General features: G+C 39.1%; 2 protein-coding genes across 3 annotated transcripts in view; both read left to right on the forward strand.

Annotated features, from left to right (window-relative positions):
- The first annotated feature begins 561 nt into the window (after nt 1-561).
- On the forward strand, nt 562-14,662 carry LOC149843357 (coiled-coil protein (DUF572)). 2 transcript variants are annotated; one of them, XM_089999741.1, is made up of 9 exons: nt 562-677; nt 771-1,018; nt 1,171-1,320; nt 1,408-1,542; nt 1,661-1,726; nt 1,877-1,930; nt 2,028-2,105; nt 13,277-13,373; nt 13,784-14,662. In XM_089999741.1, the coding sequence occupies exons 2-9, from the start codon at nt 821-823 to the stop codon at nt 14,104-14,106; spliced, it is 1,101 nt and encodes a 366-aa protein (XP_089855867.1). In that variant the 5' UTR covers nt 562-677; nt 771-820; the 3' UTR covers nt 14,107-14,662. The 2 variants fall into 2 exon arrangements, with proteins under 2 accessions (XP_089855867.1, XP_089855868.1); XM_089999742.1 differs by having other exon boundaries at nt 13,787-14,662.
- A 4,485-nt stretch (nt 14,663-19,147) lies between these two features.
- LOC149843358 (uncharacterized) overlaps nt 19,148-20,726 on the forward strand; it is a 37,038-nt gene continuing 35,459 nt past the window's right edge. Inside the window, exons 1-2 of the mRNA XM_089999743.1 lie at nt 19,148-19,249; nt 20,446-20,674. Coding sequence (XP_089855869.1) covers nt 20,485-20,674 — 190 coding nt within the window. The 5' untranslated portion in view covers nt 19,148-19,249; nt 20,446-20,484. The remainder of the gene's footprint in view (nt 19,250-20,445; nt 20,675-20,726) is intronic.

Here is a 20,726-nt window from a genome sequence, read left to right on the forward strand (position 1 = left end):
CGTGTAAACATAAAAAAAATTCCAAGTGATTATGAACCTGCTGAATACATTATTTAAGCATATTAATAAGGTTGCCATTGATGCAGAAGGATGCATTGGAAACATTTGACAACATTGTAAGCTATGTCATAGTGACACACCCAAATGGGCCCGTGTCGCGGATGACATGCTACATATCGGGCTCTCTGGTTAGGTCAGAGAGAGAGAGAGAGAGAGAGAGAGAGAGAGAGAGTAAAAAGGTAAGTAAACGTGGAGTGTGAGATGACTTGTCATCTTAAAAAATGTGATTCTTAAGAAGAGAAAATATTGTTTGAATGAGAGTAAGCCAAACCTGACTAAGTTGGACTTGGACTTGGATTTGGTAATGCGTAGATCCAACCGGGGGTGGCAGCGGTGGGGAGAACGGACCGCGAGGCCTGGCCTTTCCGAATGTGTGGAAGAGAAGGGGGCACGTGGCAAGATCCGGACGTTGGCTTGGAGGGTCAGGATGCGCATATGATGGGCACTGGGCATATGACCTGATCGCCATCCCGTTATTTTCTTTTTCACGCTCAAAACCTCAGTTTTTAGGGATCGAACACCCCCCTCCTCTGCCATGTCCTAATCTTAAACCCCACTCCGGCGAGCGTTCTCCGGCGACCTGGTCGTTCTCCAGTGGCTCCCCCCCACGAGCAGAAGTAAATCTCTCTCTCTCTCGTTTGGATTTTGTTTCAACTGAATTTTTTCTTTGCCTTCTTCTTAGCTCCGTGTTCTCTTTCTCTTCATCTCAGAAAAAAAAAAAGTTAGAGTAAAAAGCAGCTTCAGCGAGTGAAGGGGGAAGATGGGAGAAAGGAAGGTGCTCAACAAATATTACCCTCCCGATTTCGACCCTTCAAAGATCCCAAGGAGGCGTCAGCCCAAGAACCAACAAATCAAGGTGCGGATGATGCTCCCCATGAGCATCCGCTGCAACACCTGCGGCAATTACATCTACAAAGGCACCAAATTCAACTCCCGGAAGGAAGACGCCGTCGGTGAGGTAGAAGTCATTCCTCTGATCCGCTGCTATTCTCTTTCATCGAAGTTTTTTATTTTGGTTTTCTTCGTTGCTTACTTATTCCTTCCTTCTTCTCACATGCGGAAGCTTTAACTTTATTTGGGGGTTTCTGGTTTCTGGTTTCTTGTTCTTAGACATACCTAGGAATCCAAGTGTTCAGGTTCTACTTCAAGTGCACCAAATGTTCAGCCGAAATTACGTTCAAGACAGACCCCCAAAACTCTGATTATATTGTGGAATCTGGCGCGATGCGAAATTTCGAGCCTTGGCGTGCCGAAGATGAGGTATGGGAGATTCTTGGAGCAGTTTTGAATGTCATTTTGGTGTTATGTATTTTGGGATTCTTACTAGTGTATTGTTTATTTTCGTAGGCTGTGGATAAAGAAAAGAAAAAGAGGGAGTCTGAAGAGATGGGAGATGCCATGAAATCTTTAGAGAATAGGACTTTGGACTCGAAGCGTGAGATGGACATTCTTGCTGCCCTAGATGAGATGAAATCTATGAAGGTACTTCATGATTGCACATTGATGAATAGATTATTCTTGAATTGGATGTTCATTGTAGTTTACTAATTGAGTATTTAATAATGTATTCTGAATTGATCATCTGCTTTGTGTTTTGCAGTCTAGGCATGCGACTGTAAGTGTGGATGCAATGTTGGAAGCGCTGCAGCGTACATCAGAAGAAAGTGTAGGTTGCATCGATTATTATTATTATTATTATTATTATTATTATTATTATTATTATTATTATTATTATTTTGGGGTTGGGGGTGCGGAGGGGAAGATATTATGATGTGTTTTGCAATAACACATTGTAATTTCCATATGTGATTGGCAGGAGAGAAAGCTAGAAGAAGAGGATGAATCTGTCATAAAGTCTATAGTGTTTCATGTAAGTATGAAACTACGCACGATTGTGGCTATCTCATTACTTTCGTCCCTTGGCTTTGAGGTACCAAATCTTGACTAAAATTATGTTTCTGATGTAGAATTCAAAGGATTTTGTGCGGCGAATAGATGATGATGAGGATGAGGATTTTGGTGAAGACTCGAGTGTCAGCCTCAAAGTATGTTTTTCTCTTGTATTATATTAATTGATGTTACTCTATAGAGTCTATACAATAGATTCTTACTTTAGAATGTTGCCTTCTGGAGTCACATTTATGTTTCTTAAACATGATGCCCTTTGAATTATCATTTTCAAAATATTCATCAGTTGAATAAAGAGTAGTTGCAGTTGAACATCTATGTCACATGGATACAGCTGCGGATACTGGGATACCACCATTTTTATGAAGTTTTCAGTATGACTTGTATATAAAGGGATACATAATGGAAATCAAAATGGAGTATCCATGTGACATGAGCATATAGTAAATATGTACATATGATCAGTTTCATGAAAGCATCATTTGCAAAGTTGTTGCATCTGTTGTGTGACCAACCAAAAGAAAAGTTTATTTTCTTATAGTAATTGAAATCCTTTTGTTCTCTTCTTTTATATTTTTTCTTTTGACCAACCAAGTTATAACTGTTGATTATTACTTGTGAACTTTTGATTTTGAGCTAGTAACCACCATTATGTAGTACAAGAAATGTATTTACCATGTTATATAACCAATGTTGTACGTCTCGTTACTATAAGGAATATCGATATGATACACACTCGTATCGCGATATGAGTGTGTATCATACAATACAGACCCGTATCGTGCATCGTACGATATAGGGTCAACATACTTAAAAAAGGGCCGAATTGTAATTTTTCAGTTTTGGGTTTTAAAGACTTCTTGAGGGCTGACTCCCTCATTTGTGTAGAAGCCATTAGACAGGTATCCACACACCCTAGGACTTGTGAGAGTGATTTTGGGGCCAATCTGTGCGCAAGGGAGAGGGCTTTTGCGGTTTGCTAAAGTAAAAGTGCATTTTCAACATTTTTCCACTCGAGAAAATGGGTTAAGGTAAAAAATATTTATTATGAGTATAATTACAAAGCTACCCTCCAAAAAATTTATGCCTCGAGGGGGCGCTGCCCCCTACACTCCCCCGCCAACTTACGATCCACAGAAATTAAAGATTTATATCAAAGTAGAAATCAGGCTCTACACTCCTCCAACAAAGATAGCATCAGATGTTCCAACATGGTAATGGGGCACTCAAGTAATGAGTGAAAACCGATTAAAATCGAGTGCAACTATTGCCATAATATTTTTGTTTATGTAATATGAAAGCATGAGTCTTGTGGTATGTTCTTAATTGCAAGATATTTAATATTTTGCATTGTTCGAGATAGTTGATGTTTGGTGATGTCTTATGCATCTCATTGAGACAAATGCTTCATATGTGATTTTATGGTTGTATTTTGTGCATTTCATCATTGTTTCATATGTATGATTTTTTTAGAATTTTTGCTAGTTTTTTCTGATTTTCATGATTTTTTTGGATTTTTTGAAATTTTTTATTAAAAAATTATGATTTTTTATGATATGATACATATCTTATTTTGGGCCAAACCGATACGGGTAACGATACGATACTTACAACCTTGGTTATAACTTCTTGATGCAGAACATTGTTTTGGTAACAAAAGAATGGACCCTAACATAAAATATTGAAAGGATTCAGTAACTATGACGAGAGCAAAATTTAATCTAATATATGAAAAAAGTCAGTTTCAATTTTCTGATTACTCTGGGAGTCTGGATCATACTATCGATCCTTAGATGTTTTCCTGGGTCCATGCAATAATGGATCCCATGGACTTTTTCAATCTAACAGTAGTTCTTTGAAGCAGATAATCGATTATTTTGTTAACAAAAGTTAGAAACAGAAAAACCGTGACACAAAAGGCAAAAGGGACTCTGCAACTCTGGCAATAGTAGGATGTAATACTATAGAGGACAAAGTTTCATTTTGGGCTGCTTTAATCATCATTGTACCAGCACACGTCATCTATTCTTAGATGTTTTTCTTGGTCCATGTTAAGATAATTCTGCTGTCTTTTATATTCAAAAGATCATATTATTGGCCACCAGTCACGCAATCATATTGTTTGAAGCCCCCCACCATATTGATCTGTTGATGTGAAAATGCCAGGTTGGATGTCTTGAAACTAGAAACCAACTTCAGTGGTTATTATGAAACAAAATAAGCACAATTATTTAGCTCACTTGCAAATGCATTTGCTAGTCCAAGAAAAAGGTTTTTCTTTAATGTATGTTATTTCTTATGAAAGGTTTCTTGTTGCTAAAGGGTTGTCGTTTTTGTGCATAGTGATGTAACTTCATGTTCATGGTGAGGATCTAGTTAGTAGTTGAGGAGTACTTATACAATTTTTTGTATGTAATCTATGTCACATGGGTGCGGGGATTCGGCACTTCCAAAAAACCCGGGTGCGGGGGTCCGGTTGTTCGTTAAATGGGTCCAAATTTGCATTTGGGTTTGGTTGTGAAAAGCTCATAGCAGGTCCGCTTTTTTACATGTAAATGGATTTGAATATCTATCAAATTAGAATATGTATCAGATTCAGTAGCAAAAAATAATAACCATATCCGTCAAATTTGAATATAATGGGATGTCCAAACGCAACTAAATGGAATTGAATTTGGTGTAATGTGGATAAAATCCGATTTATTGGCATCCCCACCTAATAGGATGTGGCCTCTTTCCACCCAAGAGTTGGATCCAGATACAAAACCGTGACCTTGTTACATACACTTTTATATGTATTCAGGTTTTGAGTTGGAATTCAGATTTGGATTAACGGTATGGTATCTAGCCCGTATTTTGTTGGGATCTGGAATGCTTTACTGAATCCAACTAAAAGTTAATCGTGGTTGAATATTTAAATCAACTTGATCCATTGACATCTTGCCTATAGGTTATCAATTATGGGTAAAGGTCTCACTGTTAATTGTATCCCGTTTCTCCTGATACATGAAAATCCAATTCGGGTAGCACCTTTCAAATAAATTGGATCTAGAAGAAGGATACCGAACCCGGATCGAAACAAACCCGAGCTAGTTGCATGTTTACAACAGGTAGGGGTAGTTTAAACCATTTTCTCCTCAGGGTTTTAAGTTTTAACCGTCCTCTTGTGGACCTTTGACCGGCAAGGAGCTCCTCGTGAGGGCCCCACCCGTCCTTCTAGGGTGACGGCATGTCACTTCTCTCAATCGACGTCTGCCACGTTACCGCCTCAGGTATTGTCCGCCCCCAGTGGCCGTACGATCGGGGTGACCCGCTTGCGATCGGACGGTTGGCAGGACGTGGAAGGCGGATCCGACGAAGAGATGCACGGGATTCTAGAGGCTTCGACGGGGGGAGGGAACCTGATCAGTTAACCGCGGTTAATTCTTAACCACTGGTGGAGCCCCCCTCACCCCTTGCTTTCCGTCGAGTTAAGATTCCGAGGAGAGAGAGAGAGAGAGAACGAATGCGAGGGTTTCCTCTTCTTTTCCTCTCCTCCTTCCGCCCTTTCGGGATCGTTGCAGACGGAAGAGATTCTCCTTCTCTCTCTTGGTACTTCCCTCCTTTTGAGAGAGAGAGATCTTGACCGTAGGTCACTCTGAAACGCTGGCAAGATCGATGGCTGAAGAGATGACGAGTTAGCTAACAACGATTTGTTTATCGTTCCTACCCTTCTATTCTTGCGGGTTTCTTCCAGGAGTTCGTAAGATTGGTCTCTCTTCTTGTTTGTTTTCATTGTTTTGGTTTGAGGTTTTGTAGATCTGAGTGCTTTTTCTTCAAATTTATGGACGGAATTGCTATGTTTTGCATTCCGATGGTTTCGCGATGTCCGGTGCTTTTAGTTTTGGGAAGTTCACTCTTACGATTTTTTTTTTAAATTCCGCAGCCCATTTCATAGGGCGAATTTTAAAAAAAAAAATCCAAAAAATGGACCGAAATGACCCTGGGTGCGGTCAATGCACCCGGGATCGGGTTGACCGCACCCGCACCCGCGTTGAGTCGCGTTGACGCGGGTGCGGCACCCTGCTAGCCGAATCCCTGTGACATAGTATGTAATGCATTATACATACAATGAAATTCCATAATTAGGTTGCTTGATCCTTGGATGATCCTCTTTTCAACTCATAGTGATCTTTGTTAGAGGTGTTAGAGCTTGACTGATTATGAAGACATGGTGAGAAGCCCAGCATACCCTGCCTTGCTATTTGGTAAGGAGTGCTCACATCAAATCCAATCTGTCCCTCTTTGTGGAACTAAGCTTGTTGTGTGCTCCTGTCTGAATAAAAGCCAGAAAGGATTTTTTTAGTCTCCTGTAAAGAGAGGAGGGGGTCCTGATTATGAAGAAGAGATGAAAAGAGGAATCAGCAGATTGAGGTGTTGTTGGAGCTGGAGCGGAGTTTACTTTTGAGAAGGAAAAAAAGTCACTATATGGGATAAAAATTTCCCATCATATGAATGACTAAAGAAAATTAAAAGTTCCAGCATTACTGATCAATGCCTCCACTCTGTCTATGATTGATGTCTAAGATGGAGAAGATGGGGGGGGGGGTTAACAAGAAAATTAAGAAAAAGGAAGCGTATATACATGATGATAAGAAGAAAAGACAACAACAGCCTTAGGAGATCTAAAGATGGAAAATTTTCATTCTTTATGTGCAGATGATACAAGGTAAATAATGTGCAACGATAGAGGAAAATGATACTGTTTGGCAATCTCTACTTTCAACCCCTATTATGAGCAGGGCTGGTAAACCAGTTGAATGAGCTTAGGTTACCTTCTTTAGCCATTGCCTGTTTTTCCCTATAGGAGCTTCTGGCCTGTAACAGTTCAAGTTGATTTTCTGTGAGCATGAGCTGACTCATTTGGAACAAAAAAATCTAAAGAGGGGCAGTGGGAAAAGCTGAACTTTAAGACTTGTTTACATGAATTTTTGTTTTTTCAATGATAAAATGAATAAATGACCTCCCAGCCTCCTATAGAGTCATGCCTAGCAACAAGTTATTTTATGCATTATTCTCTCATTCTCTGATACATATAAATATAAAATATATAAATATTGTATACTATGTCACAGGGACTCGACAAACTGGGTGCCGCACCCGCGTCGGCGCGACGCGACACAGGTGCGCGTGCGGGTGCAGCACCCGGTGCGGTCAACTTGGGTCATTTATGTCCAACTTTTGGACTTTATATATATATATATATATATATATATATATATTTGCCGCATCCCCTCACCCAAGTTTTTTGAAAGTGCCGCACCCCCGCACCTGCACCTGCACCTGCACCCGCACCCGCACCCGCACCCGCACCCGCACCCGCACCCGCACCCACATAGATTATATATATGTTATCTGTATAAGCCCACACGAGTGAAGCCAAGCTAAACAGGCCATGTTCAAGCTCGGTAGTCGGTATATTTAGACCCTTTTTTTTAATAAGCTCGGATCATTTATCATAACGAGCTTACATTGATCTAAGAACAAGCTTATTTTACAAGCATAAGCAAGTTCATTACCAAGTCAAACCTTACCAGTCCTAATGTATGCTCCTATTTGGAACAGTGGGAGTAGCCACATCAAACCTCTGGTAAGTCGCCTAAAACCCAAGCCTTGACTCTGATTCTAGTTCTAGGCTCCCAAACCTGTTAAACTCAGCCTCAAGTCTAGCATTATGTTGCTGAGAATTTCAGAATTTGACCTGACTTCACCCTAACGTTTCTCAAAAGATTTAACCATATATTAACCTACTTATCCTTAGTCTACTCACCAAAAAATTCAGATCAAAACTCATTCTCGGTGAGGAGAATAAATCCGACATCGTAACTTATTTTTACCAAATCCCAGTTTATAACCAGTCGAGACCCCAACCCATTTTCTTAGTTCCCTTATTTTTATCTCCCTTACCTTAAAGACCCTGAATCCCAAATTTTAATCGAATCTTCCCTAGCCTATCCTAAGCCTACCTTGATTTTTTCATAATTTTCTAATTGATATTCTGAGAGGAATCAATTAATCTCTTAGGGTCTGTCAGAATCCACACAGAACCCCGTTTCTAGAAAATCCCATAACTTTTAGGAATTTTCTCTCTCAAACGGCAACTCTCAAAATTTTGAAATTTTTACCCAAGCTTTCCTAACGTGTCACAAAAACCCTCCTAAATTTTCAGCATTTTACCTGCTGTGAATTGGGAGAATCAAATTTTTTGCTAATCCCTGTCCAAACCTAAACTGAACCTCAACTTGTTTTAACCTACTCGACCTAATTTAGACTTAGGTTCAAACCCATACCTACTCATGGGCCCCAGGAACATAACAAATCTAGTATCAGAGCAAACCTGGAGCGAACCCGTGCTACATAAGCAAGGTCAAGTCAATCCACCCCCGATGAATTCCAAATTCATCAACAAGTTCGATGAAAGGACTAACACCAAATTCAGTTGTGTTCGCATGGTTGAAGTTGAAGCCAACCTTCAACAAGTCATCAACTTAGTGCAGCAAGTCCAAGTGGACATGCGAGTCGCCCGACATCAGTTACTAGATGCCTGACAACAGTTCAAATCCCTTAGCATAGGAGGAGATGTGTTCGAGAGGTGTGTCGATTTTCCGACATGCGAATCAGCCCCGTTGCCACGGTACAATGACCAATCCTACGAAAGCGGTCTTGTCGTCGTCCCTGATGCGGTTCCCAAAGAATCGATGAGGAAAGCACAACCAACCCTAACAAGATGGTGCTCCACTTCAGCAAGTGGACAAAACTCCTCCCTCTCTTTCGAACTCACATGGTGATGATGTAAACAGGCAAAGTATATGCCTAATGAATTCCCTCAAAAGTAGTTTAGGGTGCATCTTAGAATGCCCCAATGGCGAGAAGTTAGAAGGGAACCAGTGGCACGAAAGATGCCATGGAACGCCCACTAGGGCCAATCCTAAAAAAGAAAGCCTAGAAGGTTGTTTTACAAAGCACGAGAAAAGGGTGGAACGACTAAAACCAAAATTGTATGTATCGTAACCCTTATTGTTCGAGCCCAAAATAAGATGCGTATCGTATCATAAAACATCATAAATTTTGAAAAAAAATTAAAAAATATCGTAAAATATGAGAAAAAAATAGCAAAAATTCTAAGAAATCATAACACACAAAACAATGATGAAATGCATAAAATGCAGTCATAAAATCACATGTGATACATTTATGTCTATGAGCTACATAACACATCATCAATCATCATATCTCACAAGAACAATGCAAAATAGTAATATCTTCAATTAAGAACATGCCACAAGATTCATCGAAAAGCAAAAAAACAAGTTTATGAATACTTAACAGTTACAAATTACAATAAATAACCAAGTTTTTAAGAAGTATACCATCAATAATCATTATCTTCATCTTCTTCTCCTCTTCCTTCAACATTCAAATCATCTCTAATATACTTGGTTTTTTTACCGTAACCCACTTCCTTGAGTGAAAAAATGGTGGAAATGCACTCTTACTTGATGAAATTGCAAAAGCCCTCTCTCTTGCGCACGGATCGGCCCCAAATTGCTCTCACGAGTCATAGGGTGCACAAACATCTAGGGTGCGCAGACACCTCTGTAATGGCCTCTACACAAATGAGGGAATCGACCCTCATGAGGTCTTTAGAACTCAAAAATGGAAAAATTATTTTTCGACCCTTTTTAAGTGCGCCACACTCGTAGATACGGTACAACATGGGCCCATATTGTGTAATACATACGATACGGATACAATACACACTCGTATTGCGATATGAGTGCATATCATATCTTTTTTCTATATAGTAACGATACAAAAAACCTTGACTAAAACCTTCCTATCACATCAGAAGAGTGTATGGACCAAGGGATCCCTTGCAACTTTGAACATCCCACTGTGTCCTACCATGACCATAATGTGGACAAACAAGGCGTCACTGTGGAATCCAAGAAACTGAGGTCATGTCCTCTTGGCCTAAGCCCGAACCCCCTAAGGCCTTGAAAAGGGTCTTTGGAACCCTCGTGAGTGGTCAAGGAGGTGAAGTAAACGATTGAATCTTTGCTTTCCCTTTGAAAGCAAGGTTAGAAGGGGATGCCATCGTTGTAGCGGAAGGAGTCAGACTCACCCTTGTGGCACCCAAGAAAGCTATATGCAAGACTCCCTTGTTCATCGTACCCAAAATCTCTGAAGTGTTCATTGTGGAGACAGAAGGGTCTGACATTGAGAGAAGAGCTCATTCAATGCTAGAAGGCCACTTGATGGCTTTCGAAAACCTTGCCAACCGTGCCAAGGCTTTATCGTTGAACATGAAGAAATTGAATGTCTACAAGTTGACACGTGGGGAAAGAAGATAAGATCCTTGTGGGAGGCACTACGTGAGCTTCCAAAGGCTCACAGATCTGACATGCCTCAACCCCACTACAAATAAATTGGGTCATAGAATTCCTCAACTCATGGGGCATTGTGACTCGAGTTGTTGGACACCAGAGGTCTTAACCAATTAGAAGTGGTGCATACTTGATGCTGCTAATCGGCCAGACCTCGTTCGTTGTGTGCCACACCCGTATATGGCAACCCAACTTCCTTGTGTGCATTGTTTGCCATGGTCGAGTGTTAGGGACTCGTGCCCTGATTGCCGTTATGCCAAAGACCTTAAGGCTATAACTACCACGACAAGGTACTATGGCAAGGTAGTTGAAGTCAGAGTGGCACAACGAAAGGAGAACATAGGTCCTTATATTGTTCCTCGACAGATCGTGTCTCAAAAAATGTGCACTATTGATAATGTTGTTGCAATTGCCTATGCACCACTGAGTTGTCATCTCAAGAAGACGAAGTGCATGGTATCCTTTGTCATGCCTTATCCTGAATTTTTCTCATGGTCAAGTGCTCATCGTGACTTGAGTTTGAATCTCAATGAAAGCACCCTCAACGAGAAAATGCAACTCATAGTGGTTGGATCAAACCTAATCACTATTTTTTATTCGGGTTGAGGCTAACATCAGATCCACCATCAACGAAGTGAGCTTTCCCTTCTCGAGGCTCACAAGTGCAGACAATTCATGTGTTGGAAGGACACATAGGTACCAAGTGGTGTTCAAGACTGGAAGACAATCTGCCAAGTACTATGAAAGATCGCACCAACATTATAGATGGATGACAACCTTCATTAGCGAAACTTTGCCTAGTGGACTAGGCAATTCTCAAGAGGGAGGGGATGATACGATCCAAATTCTAGAGGACCCTGCTCTTGATCCATTGCCTTGTCAAGCAAAGCGGATCCCAGTGTGGAAGACCTGGATTCACCCTCATTGGCCCAAATTGATCTAAGTATGACATACTCAGATCCAAATCCGTTATACCAAGTGATTTGGGTGGATCCAAGCATTACTACAGTGCCAAATGTTGAAGACCCGAATCCAAGCTCTGTGGTCGAAGCAATTGAAGTTGACCCATTTCTTGCAGATCCAGATCCAAGCTTCATCTTGTTGTAGGACCCACTCCTAAGGTGCCACATCAACATTTGCAGTATCCTCAGCCAAGTGAGACATTTGATTTGGGGCATCGCTGCATTCCATATTTAAGACCCGGATCCATTTCGGTGTTAGATGGGTGAAGCAAGAAGGAACCGAACCTGTTTGGATAGACCCGGATCCAATAAGCAATCAAGGGCCAGCCAGCTAGGTGGGCCCCAATTAAGGAGGTCGACCTCCCCTTCTGAAGAGGCATGGATGGGTGTGCCAAGCCATTTATGTGAGGAATTGGGTGTTATCTAAGGCCCTAGAGGCTCTACCTATGTGTCTCTTAGGTTTTAGCATTTGAGTTATTATTTCTTGTTAATTGTAATTTGAGTTTAATGCTTTTGTAAAGCCTACATATAGGGCCGCTGTCTTGTAGGGCAAATATGAGATATGAAATCAGTTGAATGGAGTTGGAAGTTCTTCACTCTCTCTCTAACCCGGCCCCCCTAAGGATGTCCCACTCTCTCTCTCTCCCCTATCTCACTCTCTTCTACCCCCTGCCCCCTAGGCCCTCGTCTATTCTCAAGTAGGCTCCCTCCTTTGAGCGTAGACCTCTTGTAGGTCAACCCCAACCGGTCTTGGTGCAAACTTAAGTCTAGACCGTGCAACATAATAAGTTAACTCGATAGAATCAGCCTGCATCAGCCAAACCAACTTCCCCGGACCATCTGCCGGCCTTGGACCCTTAAAAAAAACCTCTAACCAACCCTTCAAACCTGTGGTATAAAACCCAAGCCTTGACTCAGAGTCTGGTTCTAGGCTCCCAAACCCGTTAAACCCAGCCTCATGTCTAGCATTCCATGGCTGAGAATTGCATAATTTGACCCAACTTCACTCTAACGTTTCTCCCAAACCTGACCTAGTCCAAGCCTGCAAATTTAACCATATATTAACCTATTTGTCCTTAGTCTACCCACCAAAAATCGGATCAAAGCTCATTTCCAGTGAGGAGAAATAAATCTGACACAGTAACCTGTTTTTACCAAATCTCAGTCCAGACCCGAACCTGTTTTTTGTGTTCCTTTATTTTTATCTCCCTGATCTTAAAGACCCTGAACCTCAAATTTTAACTGAACCTACCCTAGCTAGTCCCAAGCCTACTCTGAATTTTTCATAATTTTCTTATCGGTATTCTAAGAAGAATAAATTAATCTCTCAGGGTTTGTCAGAATCCACACAAAACCCTGTCCCCAGAAAATCTCAGAACTTTTAGGAATTTTATCTCCTAAACAATAGCTCCCAAAATCCTGAAAATTTTACCCAAGCTTTCCTAACGTGTCCCGAAGCCCCTCTTAAATTTTCAGCATTTTATCTGTTGTGGATTGGGAGAACCGAATTTTTTACTAAATCCTGTCCAAACCCAAACTGAACCTAAACTTGTTTTAGTCTTCCCGACCTAACCTAGTTCTAGGTTCAAACCCAGACCTACCCATAGGCCTAACGTAATGCAACCTCGTGGCAGTCATCTTGTGGTAGCTTGGTAGTATAAAACTAGTTACAGTTAATGGCAGGAAGATAGATGTATATGAAGAGGTTTCTTTTTTCTACAAGTGTCTCCTCTTTTCCACTTTTGGTTTATTTATGATAAATGCAAACTTTATGCTGACCTTTTGCTTTTTGTTTAGCTTGGTTTTTTCCTATGTTGAAGTAGGTATATTTGTTGTTTTCTGATATTGAATTTAGGACTGAATCTGATTTTTGTTTTTCTTATTTCGAATGTTAGCTAATATTTTACCAATTTCCTGCAGAGGAAGAGAGAAACCGAGCCTTCAACCAGTGGACTTGAGCGAAAACCAACAGACATGTTAACCACGGCTGGTATTGTTGAAAAACCTAGCACTAAAGGTCAGTTACAGTTAAAGTTGGTCCTCAGTAAGAGGCTATTTTAAAGTTTACTTGGGTGGTGGCTACCGGGCATGGTGTTCTTTGTGTGTTTTATGCTGGGAATATTTCTTGTTTGTTCCATTGAGGAGCAGCATAGTTTTGTTGCTTAATTCATTATTTTCATGTCATTTTCCATAGTTAATAAGAATTTGTGAATCACATGTGACTGGATGTAGCGTCCAAGGTCCAGTAGTGCTGGTTTTTGGGCGATAATTCTTCATTGATCGTGAATAGAAGTTGGTCATAATCCTTTGTTGTTTATCATACTCATCTGCTGCTCATTTAGACTTACATTCTGAATCTTACTCGTATGCAATATTTCTTCATTGCTATGTATGCTTGTTCATTTATTTTCTTTTTCTGATTGGCAGCAGTTGACACAAGCAATGGTCTGCGTCAAAATGAGAGATTTGTTTTCAAATCAAAATCTGTGGCTGTTAAAATTGTCAAAAAGCCTCCAGCGCCAGTTGAAAGATCTCAACCCAAGGAAGGAGAAGGGAGTGATGTCACCAAGCATGATGAGTTCGTTGGTGGCGAGGTGGGAGCAAGCAAAGATACCACTAAACATGAACTTGTTACTCGTCAGGAAGGAGCAACCAGTGATATCACCAGACAAGAAGAATCCACAGGTGGTGTTGCTAACACTGCTCTACAATCCCTTTGTGACAACTACAGCAGTGATGATGATGAGTGAATGCTAGGTCACTCTATTGTTCATATAGACAAAAGAGTGCTAAATTAGATCTAGATTCTAGACAGGTGAGAAAGTGGTGGGCTATCTATTTTTTGAGGAAAACAGAAAGTGAATAGCGAGAACTGGCATTGCTGTTTTCCTTCAAGCATGATCACTGGGTGTACAATTGAATCCTCAGAAAAATCCTTTCAGGTGATAGAATCTTGATGTGATTCTAGCTTTCTCTGCTGATGCAATTTATAGAAGAATCTCAGAGATGACAAGAATTAAGAACATTTGTTACACAACCCGACTGCTTTGTAGGAGGTATTCAAGCCTGAGGGGCCACAAAAGTGTTGCATTGTCTAGTAATCCATAGCAGGTTGTCATTATCAAATCCTTCATATCTGGATCCTCTTAGCAAGGCAGATGCAGTTTCTGCACCCTTGCATTTTTTTGTGCTGTTATCATAATCACATTTTCCGGTAACATCTTTCTTCCAATTTCATGTTCATGAATTACAATTTTATGGATATTCTTTTTCATTATAACTAGTTTCTAGGATGTCTTTGCAAAACATGTTACTGCACTACATTTGCTTTCTTTCCTTGTGTTCCTCATTAGAGCAGTCACTGGTAAGCAAGTTATTGAAGAATTGTGTTACAATCGATGGTTTTACAGTTCATCTGTCTGGAGAATTTTTGGATATTTTTGTTTCTGCAGGTAAAATAATGCTTCTACGATTGTCGTGGGATCATAATGCTTAAAATGTGGCAATGAAACTAGCCAGCAAGACGGGTCTGGAACCTGAAACTGAACCCAGGACACTGAAAATGCAACAATCTAATAAGCTGCTGAAATTAGTTTAGAATCTTCTTCAGGCTCTGAGCCTACCACAAAGGTTTTCTGCAGCATATGAATTTTATGCACCCACAAATGTTAGAGACTACTTGTTTGGTAGAGAGAGAGAGAGAGGTTAGCCATTGAATTCAAAATAAACATTTTTTCGCGGTTGGTTTCTGTTCAACTGCATTTAAAACTCTGCAGTTCTTTTTTCTTTTTGTTACAAAGCTTGCCTATTATTTATATTTGGAGCTTTATTATACTATCTTGAAATCCCAAGATTTATAGAGAATTAAGTGAAGAGATTATTTCAAGCTCATGTTAGTAATTTGAGTCAGTTTTAAGAAATGATTAGGACGTTCTCTAGATGTACAGAATGGCAATCCAATTGGAATTTGTTCGTGTAATCTTCAAATGGTGATGTTATATAATGTGGTAAATTATTTATTATCAATGTTTTAATACGGTTCAGGCCGGGCTACGCATTGCCCAAGCATCTAACCGGCATAAAAAACAGGCCACGCTCAGTACAGGCCCTAAGCTCATCGGTTGAGCCCAAACCAAGCATGGACCCAACCTAAAGAACGCCAGTCCATTTGCCTCGTCTCACCAATGAGGCTTAGCCTCTGTTTGGGAGCCTTGAATGGGAGTCCTGTTGATCTTTCCTCAGTGCTTTCATACTCTCCGACTCTTTGGTGTCTGTGGTTGCCAAAACACTTCATTGTAAATGGAGTTGGCGGCCCTATCACCACATTTGGACACCATTCACAAGAGGATGTCTTTGGTAATTCTATCCTCAACATCACATTTTGGCAATGCATGTAAATGGTGTTTCCATCCCAAAGGAAGACTCTCCAATCGGATATGCTATAAGCCCTCAATTCTCTTATGATTCAAGGTTACAAAGTGGAGGATCTGATCATGCTCATGCTCTGCTCTGCATTCATGTTTTTGTAGTCTCTTCCCCTATCACATCTAATGAACGCCTTTGGTTCTATAGGTAAGATTTTGTTTTGCAACCAGTTGTCTTGATGTTGCAAAAAGGCTAATGTTTTCTTTCATTTCCCTCCCATTTCTTACATCAATTTTTTCATTGTTCTCCCAGGCTTTAAGGTTATTCCATTAGTATTATTGATATTCATACGAAATGGTCTGATCCATAGCAAAAAAATCACTAAAGGTTACCCATGACAAAACTCGTCAGTGGTCACCTGCCCCCCGTGTGAAGGCCAATTTGAGGTTGAAAAGGAACATTACAATATGTGGAACCACTGACAAGAAAAAAGCCAGACATACAACCGATAATTTATGAGAAATTATAACAGCAATTGATAATGAAAAGCGTGGACAATAGTGGATGCAGATAATTAAGTTGTCCCCTAAGGGTGCGTTTGATTGTTTTTTCAAGATTGGACAGAACAGCAGAACATAATAGACAGAACATGTGTTGTCTTTTCTGTAACAATTGTTCTTCATCCAGCATTTGTTTTGACTCAAATAAGAAATCATATTTTTGTTATTTGAAAATAAATAAACTACAAGAAAATAAATTATAAATAAACCCTAAACTGTAAAAAAGTAAATCATAAATAAAACAAAAAATCATAAGCTACAACAAAAATAAATAATAAATAAACTATAAAATCAAAGAAACCATAAATTTAAATATAAAAAGCCTTATTTCAAACCCAATCAAAGAAAAAAAGCCTTAACCAAATTAAACATAAAAAACTAATTAAAAATTTGTGATTCTATCAAAGAAATTTCTTATTTTTTATATTTAATTCAAAAAACCCTAATTCATAACTTAAATTTTTATATTTAATTTTATGTTTATGATTTCTATAATTTTATGGGTTTTTCTTGTTGTTTAGGGTTTTTTGGTTTATTTATAATTTATTTTTTTGCATTTCAAGGTTTTATGATTTATTTATGATTTTTGAATTCGTGTATAGAAAAATATGAATTCTTATTTTTTCTCAAATTACCAAAAATTTAAACATTTTTTCCGTACTGGGATCTAGCTTGAGATCTATATTTGGGGCTAAAATCCATAACTTTTTGATAAACTTTCATATTTAGATCTAATATAATATCGATTAAAGCATATATATATATATATATCAAAGAAATATCAATTCTTATTTTTCCCAAATTATCTAAATTTCAAACAATTTTTTTTAGATCCAACTCAAAATCTACATCCCAATTTTAAACTTCTTAATAAACATATGAAAACACTTATATGGTTGGCCAGATCAAGTTGTACTATCCAAAACAAAGTTATATGATCCATTATCCATGTGTCCAAGTTATCTGTACAGTTTAAAAATCAAATGCTAAACATAAGGAATACAACTTCTTGTTCAGTTGAAACAAACATTGGACATAATACAATTGTTACGGAACAAACAAAACATATGCCCTGTCTTTTACCTTCGGTTGTTCCATCCAATTTTGGGTATGCCATCAAATATACCCTAAAGCAACTAAAACATTCATGATAACAATCTTAATAATGGGCCTCTAGACTTGAGATCTCAATTTTATAAAATCATGTTTTTGGCTGAAGTGTTCCAACATGCCAAAATGGTAAAGATTAGCACTTTTAAAATGGAGAAATAAAGTCGGTCAGAATCATACGACTAAAAATAACGACTCACAAGAAATGAATTGTTATGAAGAAAAGACCAATTAACTCATTCTGACGTGATATAAATTGGGCTTATTTAGAGTCCAAGTCACACACAAAAAAAATTGAAAAAATACTACAGATATAATCCTTTTATTTAAAAGCTCGCTGGGTCAACCCAATGACTCGGTTGACTCGGACAAGATCGCCCAATCATTGGGTCAAGAAATAGGTTGAACTCTGCTTTTTACAAAACTTAGGGCAAGTCATGCATAAGTATACATATATAATATATTATATATATAATTATATATATTATATAAAATATAATATAAATATAATATATATGATATATATTATATATATTATATATAAAAATATGGTTATACATGTATTAATAAAATTATACATTAAATATATTATAAAAAATATCATATAATACGTATTGTATATAATATATTGGTAAAATTACTATAAAATATAGATAGTATATGCATATATTTATATATTTTTATATAAAATATAAAGTTAACATGCCCGCCGAGTCACCGAGTTAACCCGGCTGAGTCACGAGTCACCCAAGGATGAGCCGAGTGATGAGTCATTGGGTTTTAAAACCATGGTTTCTTTTTTTTATGTTCTCCCAAGATCAAAGTCCTAGTTGTGCTGTCCCTACCACTGTAAAACTTCATGGGCTTAGAGTCGCCATGCTTGGGCTTGTGCAAGAGGTAACACTCATGGAATTTGAAACTATACCGCCTCCCTAGTGGCCTAGATCCCAATCCCACTAAGACAAACCCCTTTAGGGCAAATACATTTCATAGTTAATATGGGATAATTAAATTTTAAAAAAATGTCGACAAGGTGCTAACGATTATAATGATTTTTTAAGCTATCTACATATGTAAGAATCACAGTCCCTTGGAGTTTGGCATCGGGTCCAACCCAAATACGACTAATGTTGTCTGATCTGGATAGTACATGTATCTGAATCCGGGTCAGATGAGAACGAAATATGGACGGGCGTAATTGGATTTGAGTTGAAATTAGGTCTAACAAAGCCCATTTTAACTTTTCTACATGAAATCATTATAATTTACTCGTTTTCTTTTGTGGATCCAGTACCACAAAAACTGAGATCATAGCTGGATTGGGGATTCCATTGCGAGATTCGAGTCAGATGTGGATTCATAAACAGGCCCATTCTTTCAAATTTGGATTTTAGTTTATGAACCCTTTGCACCCTAATTATGCTCTAGCCAACCGAACCCATCAAAGGTCCGGTCTGGGTTGTACAAGCGGACCCGGGTACAGTGATTGGCACTACCGGCATGGATCCAAATAAGCCAAGACCAAACCGAGCAATGTTGGGTTCGTGAAAAAGAAGACCAACACTCAGAGATGCACTACGATCGGTTCGGATAATGGATCCGGTACCCGCTTCAGATGCCTACACGTGCGTCCAGTGGCAAACATAAGCACGTGCGCATTGCATGTGAGACACGTGCGAACCGCACGGTGCCATCGCCGCTATATAGATCCCGAATTCGAGGCGTCCACAGCTGCAGCAACCGATAATGTCTCAGCCGGAGATCCCACAAAATCCCGATTTGGAGAGTTCTCGGCTCACCAAGATCCCGAATTTCATTGGGATTTCGCAAAGCGCGCTCTCGGATTCATGAAAACCAGGTGATTTCTGCGCTAGCATTTCGTGTTATTTTATCCAAAATTTCGGTTTTCTAATTTTCCTTTTATCGGCCGGGGGTTCGATTCCCGGCGCTCCATTTCGTGGTTATCGATCATGTCGACCTCGATTTTCTTGTAAAATATCATGAACAACGATCTCGATTGTCCTCAAAACGTGTTTTTTTTTAAATTCTTTTCTGTTGGTATTTCATGATTGATTTGGATAGAATTGTAGAGTTTCAGAAGTTTGCGAATTTAGGTCTTCCGATGGTTCGCATTCATATGATAATTTGGATTCTGAGCTTTTCTTTTAAACTCATTTTGTATGTTATTGTTTTACTAGCTATGATTAATAGCAATTGGGAGAGATGTTTTAATTGTTTGAGAAATTTCGTATTTCCACATCGATGGTTATTCTATTTTTCATGGGAGAATTGATGAAAAGTGTCTCATAATTGAATGGTATGCGAAATAGTCGAAAAGTGATAAATTTTCAAGTAGCTGATAGACTTTACTTCTATGGTTGGTTGGTAAAAGCAAATTGATGTGAGTCATTTGGATCAATGACGAATTGGTTAAGCCTTTTATGGCTTAGATTAACTCGGGCTGCCACCTGAGTTCATTGGAGTTATCTGGTGATTGAATCGTGGAGACCAGGTTACAAACGATGGTTTGGAGAGTTTCGGATTCAGCTTGGGTTGCTACCTGAAGCTACATTGTGATGGAATTTTGCTGGTCGTCGATGGACTTGAGCAGAGGAGCTAGTGGATGCAGTCAATTATGTGTGCTTATGTATGACGATATCGTGTATATGCCTATGATGGTGTTCAACCACTCTCTCCAAGCATGCTAGACGTAGAATGGTTATTCATAACAATATCCTTTACTTTGATTACATTTCAATGAAAAGATTTATGGTATCTACTAGAGTTTGATGGTGCATAAATCTCATATTTGATACATGATATATATGCATTTTGCCTGTCTTCTGATAGGTATAACATCTAGGTCCTCTGCTAGACAAAAGGCTGTTTCACCTAGTTGTTTAAAAAAAAGGGATAGCATGTACAGTTAGTATTTCCCTGCCCAAATATTCTACTCTGCAGAATTTTAAGTTTCATTTAAATGGTCAACTGTGTTGACCTTTTTGATAATGTGTGGTGCAGCAGATTATTGATCAAGAAGGTGTTTCAATGCAGTTGGCAGCAAATGATGATCAAGCAAAATTGCTTTCCAACATGGAATCAACTTTGCACATGCCCAACTCCATGTGCAGCTCCACCGAGCCTCTATCTTCTAGTGAAATTCGACCTACGGATACTGCTGTTCTTATGGAAGATGATGCTGGACAAGTTTTTGATGTTGATGAGCATAGCAATCTCATTAGCACAGACCAACGGCAATGTCGGATTTGCCTTGATATCGGAGGTCCCTACTAAGAATTTATGACTTGTACTTTAATTGTCATCCTGTTACCAAG

The sequence above is a fragment of the Nuphar pumila genome, chromosome 3 (assembly GCF_984573655.1).
Source record: "Nuphar pumila chromosome 3, dmNupPumi1.hap1.1, whole genome shotgun sequence".
In the NCBI taxonomy this organism is placed as follows: domain Eukaryota; kingdom Viridiplantae; phylum Streptophyta; class Magnoliopsida; order Nymphaeales; family Nymphaeaceae; genus Nuphar; species Nuphar pumila.

Bases quoted from the DNA above. Each gene is read 5' to 3' on its own strand.
- LOC149843357 (XM_089999741.1), top strand. From the start codon at position 821: ATGGGAGAAAGGAAGGTGCTCAACAAATATTACCCTCCCGATTTCGAC. The intron at 2,106-13,276 runs GTATGTTTTTCT...AATTTCCTGCAG, and splicing joins ACTCGAGTGTCAGCCTCAAA to AGGAAGAGAGAAACCGAGCC. The intron at 13,374-13,783 runs GTCAGTTACAGT...TCTGATTGGCAG, and splicing joins TGAAAAACCTAGCACTAAAG to CAGTTGACACAAGCAATGGT.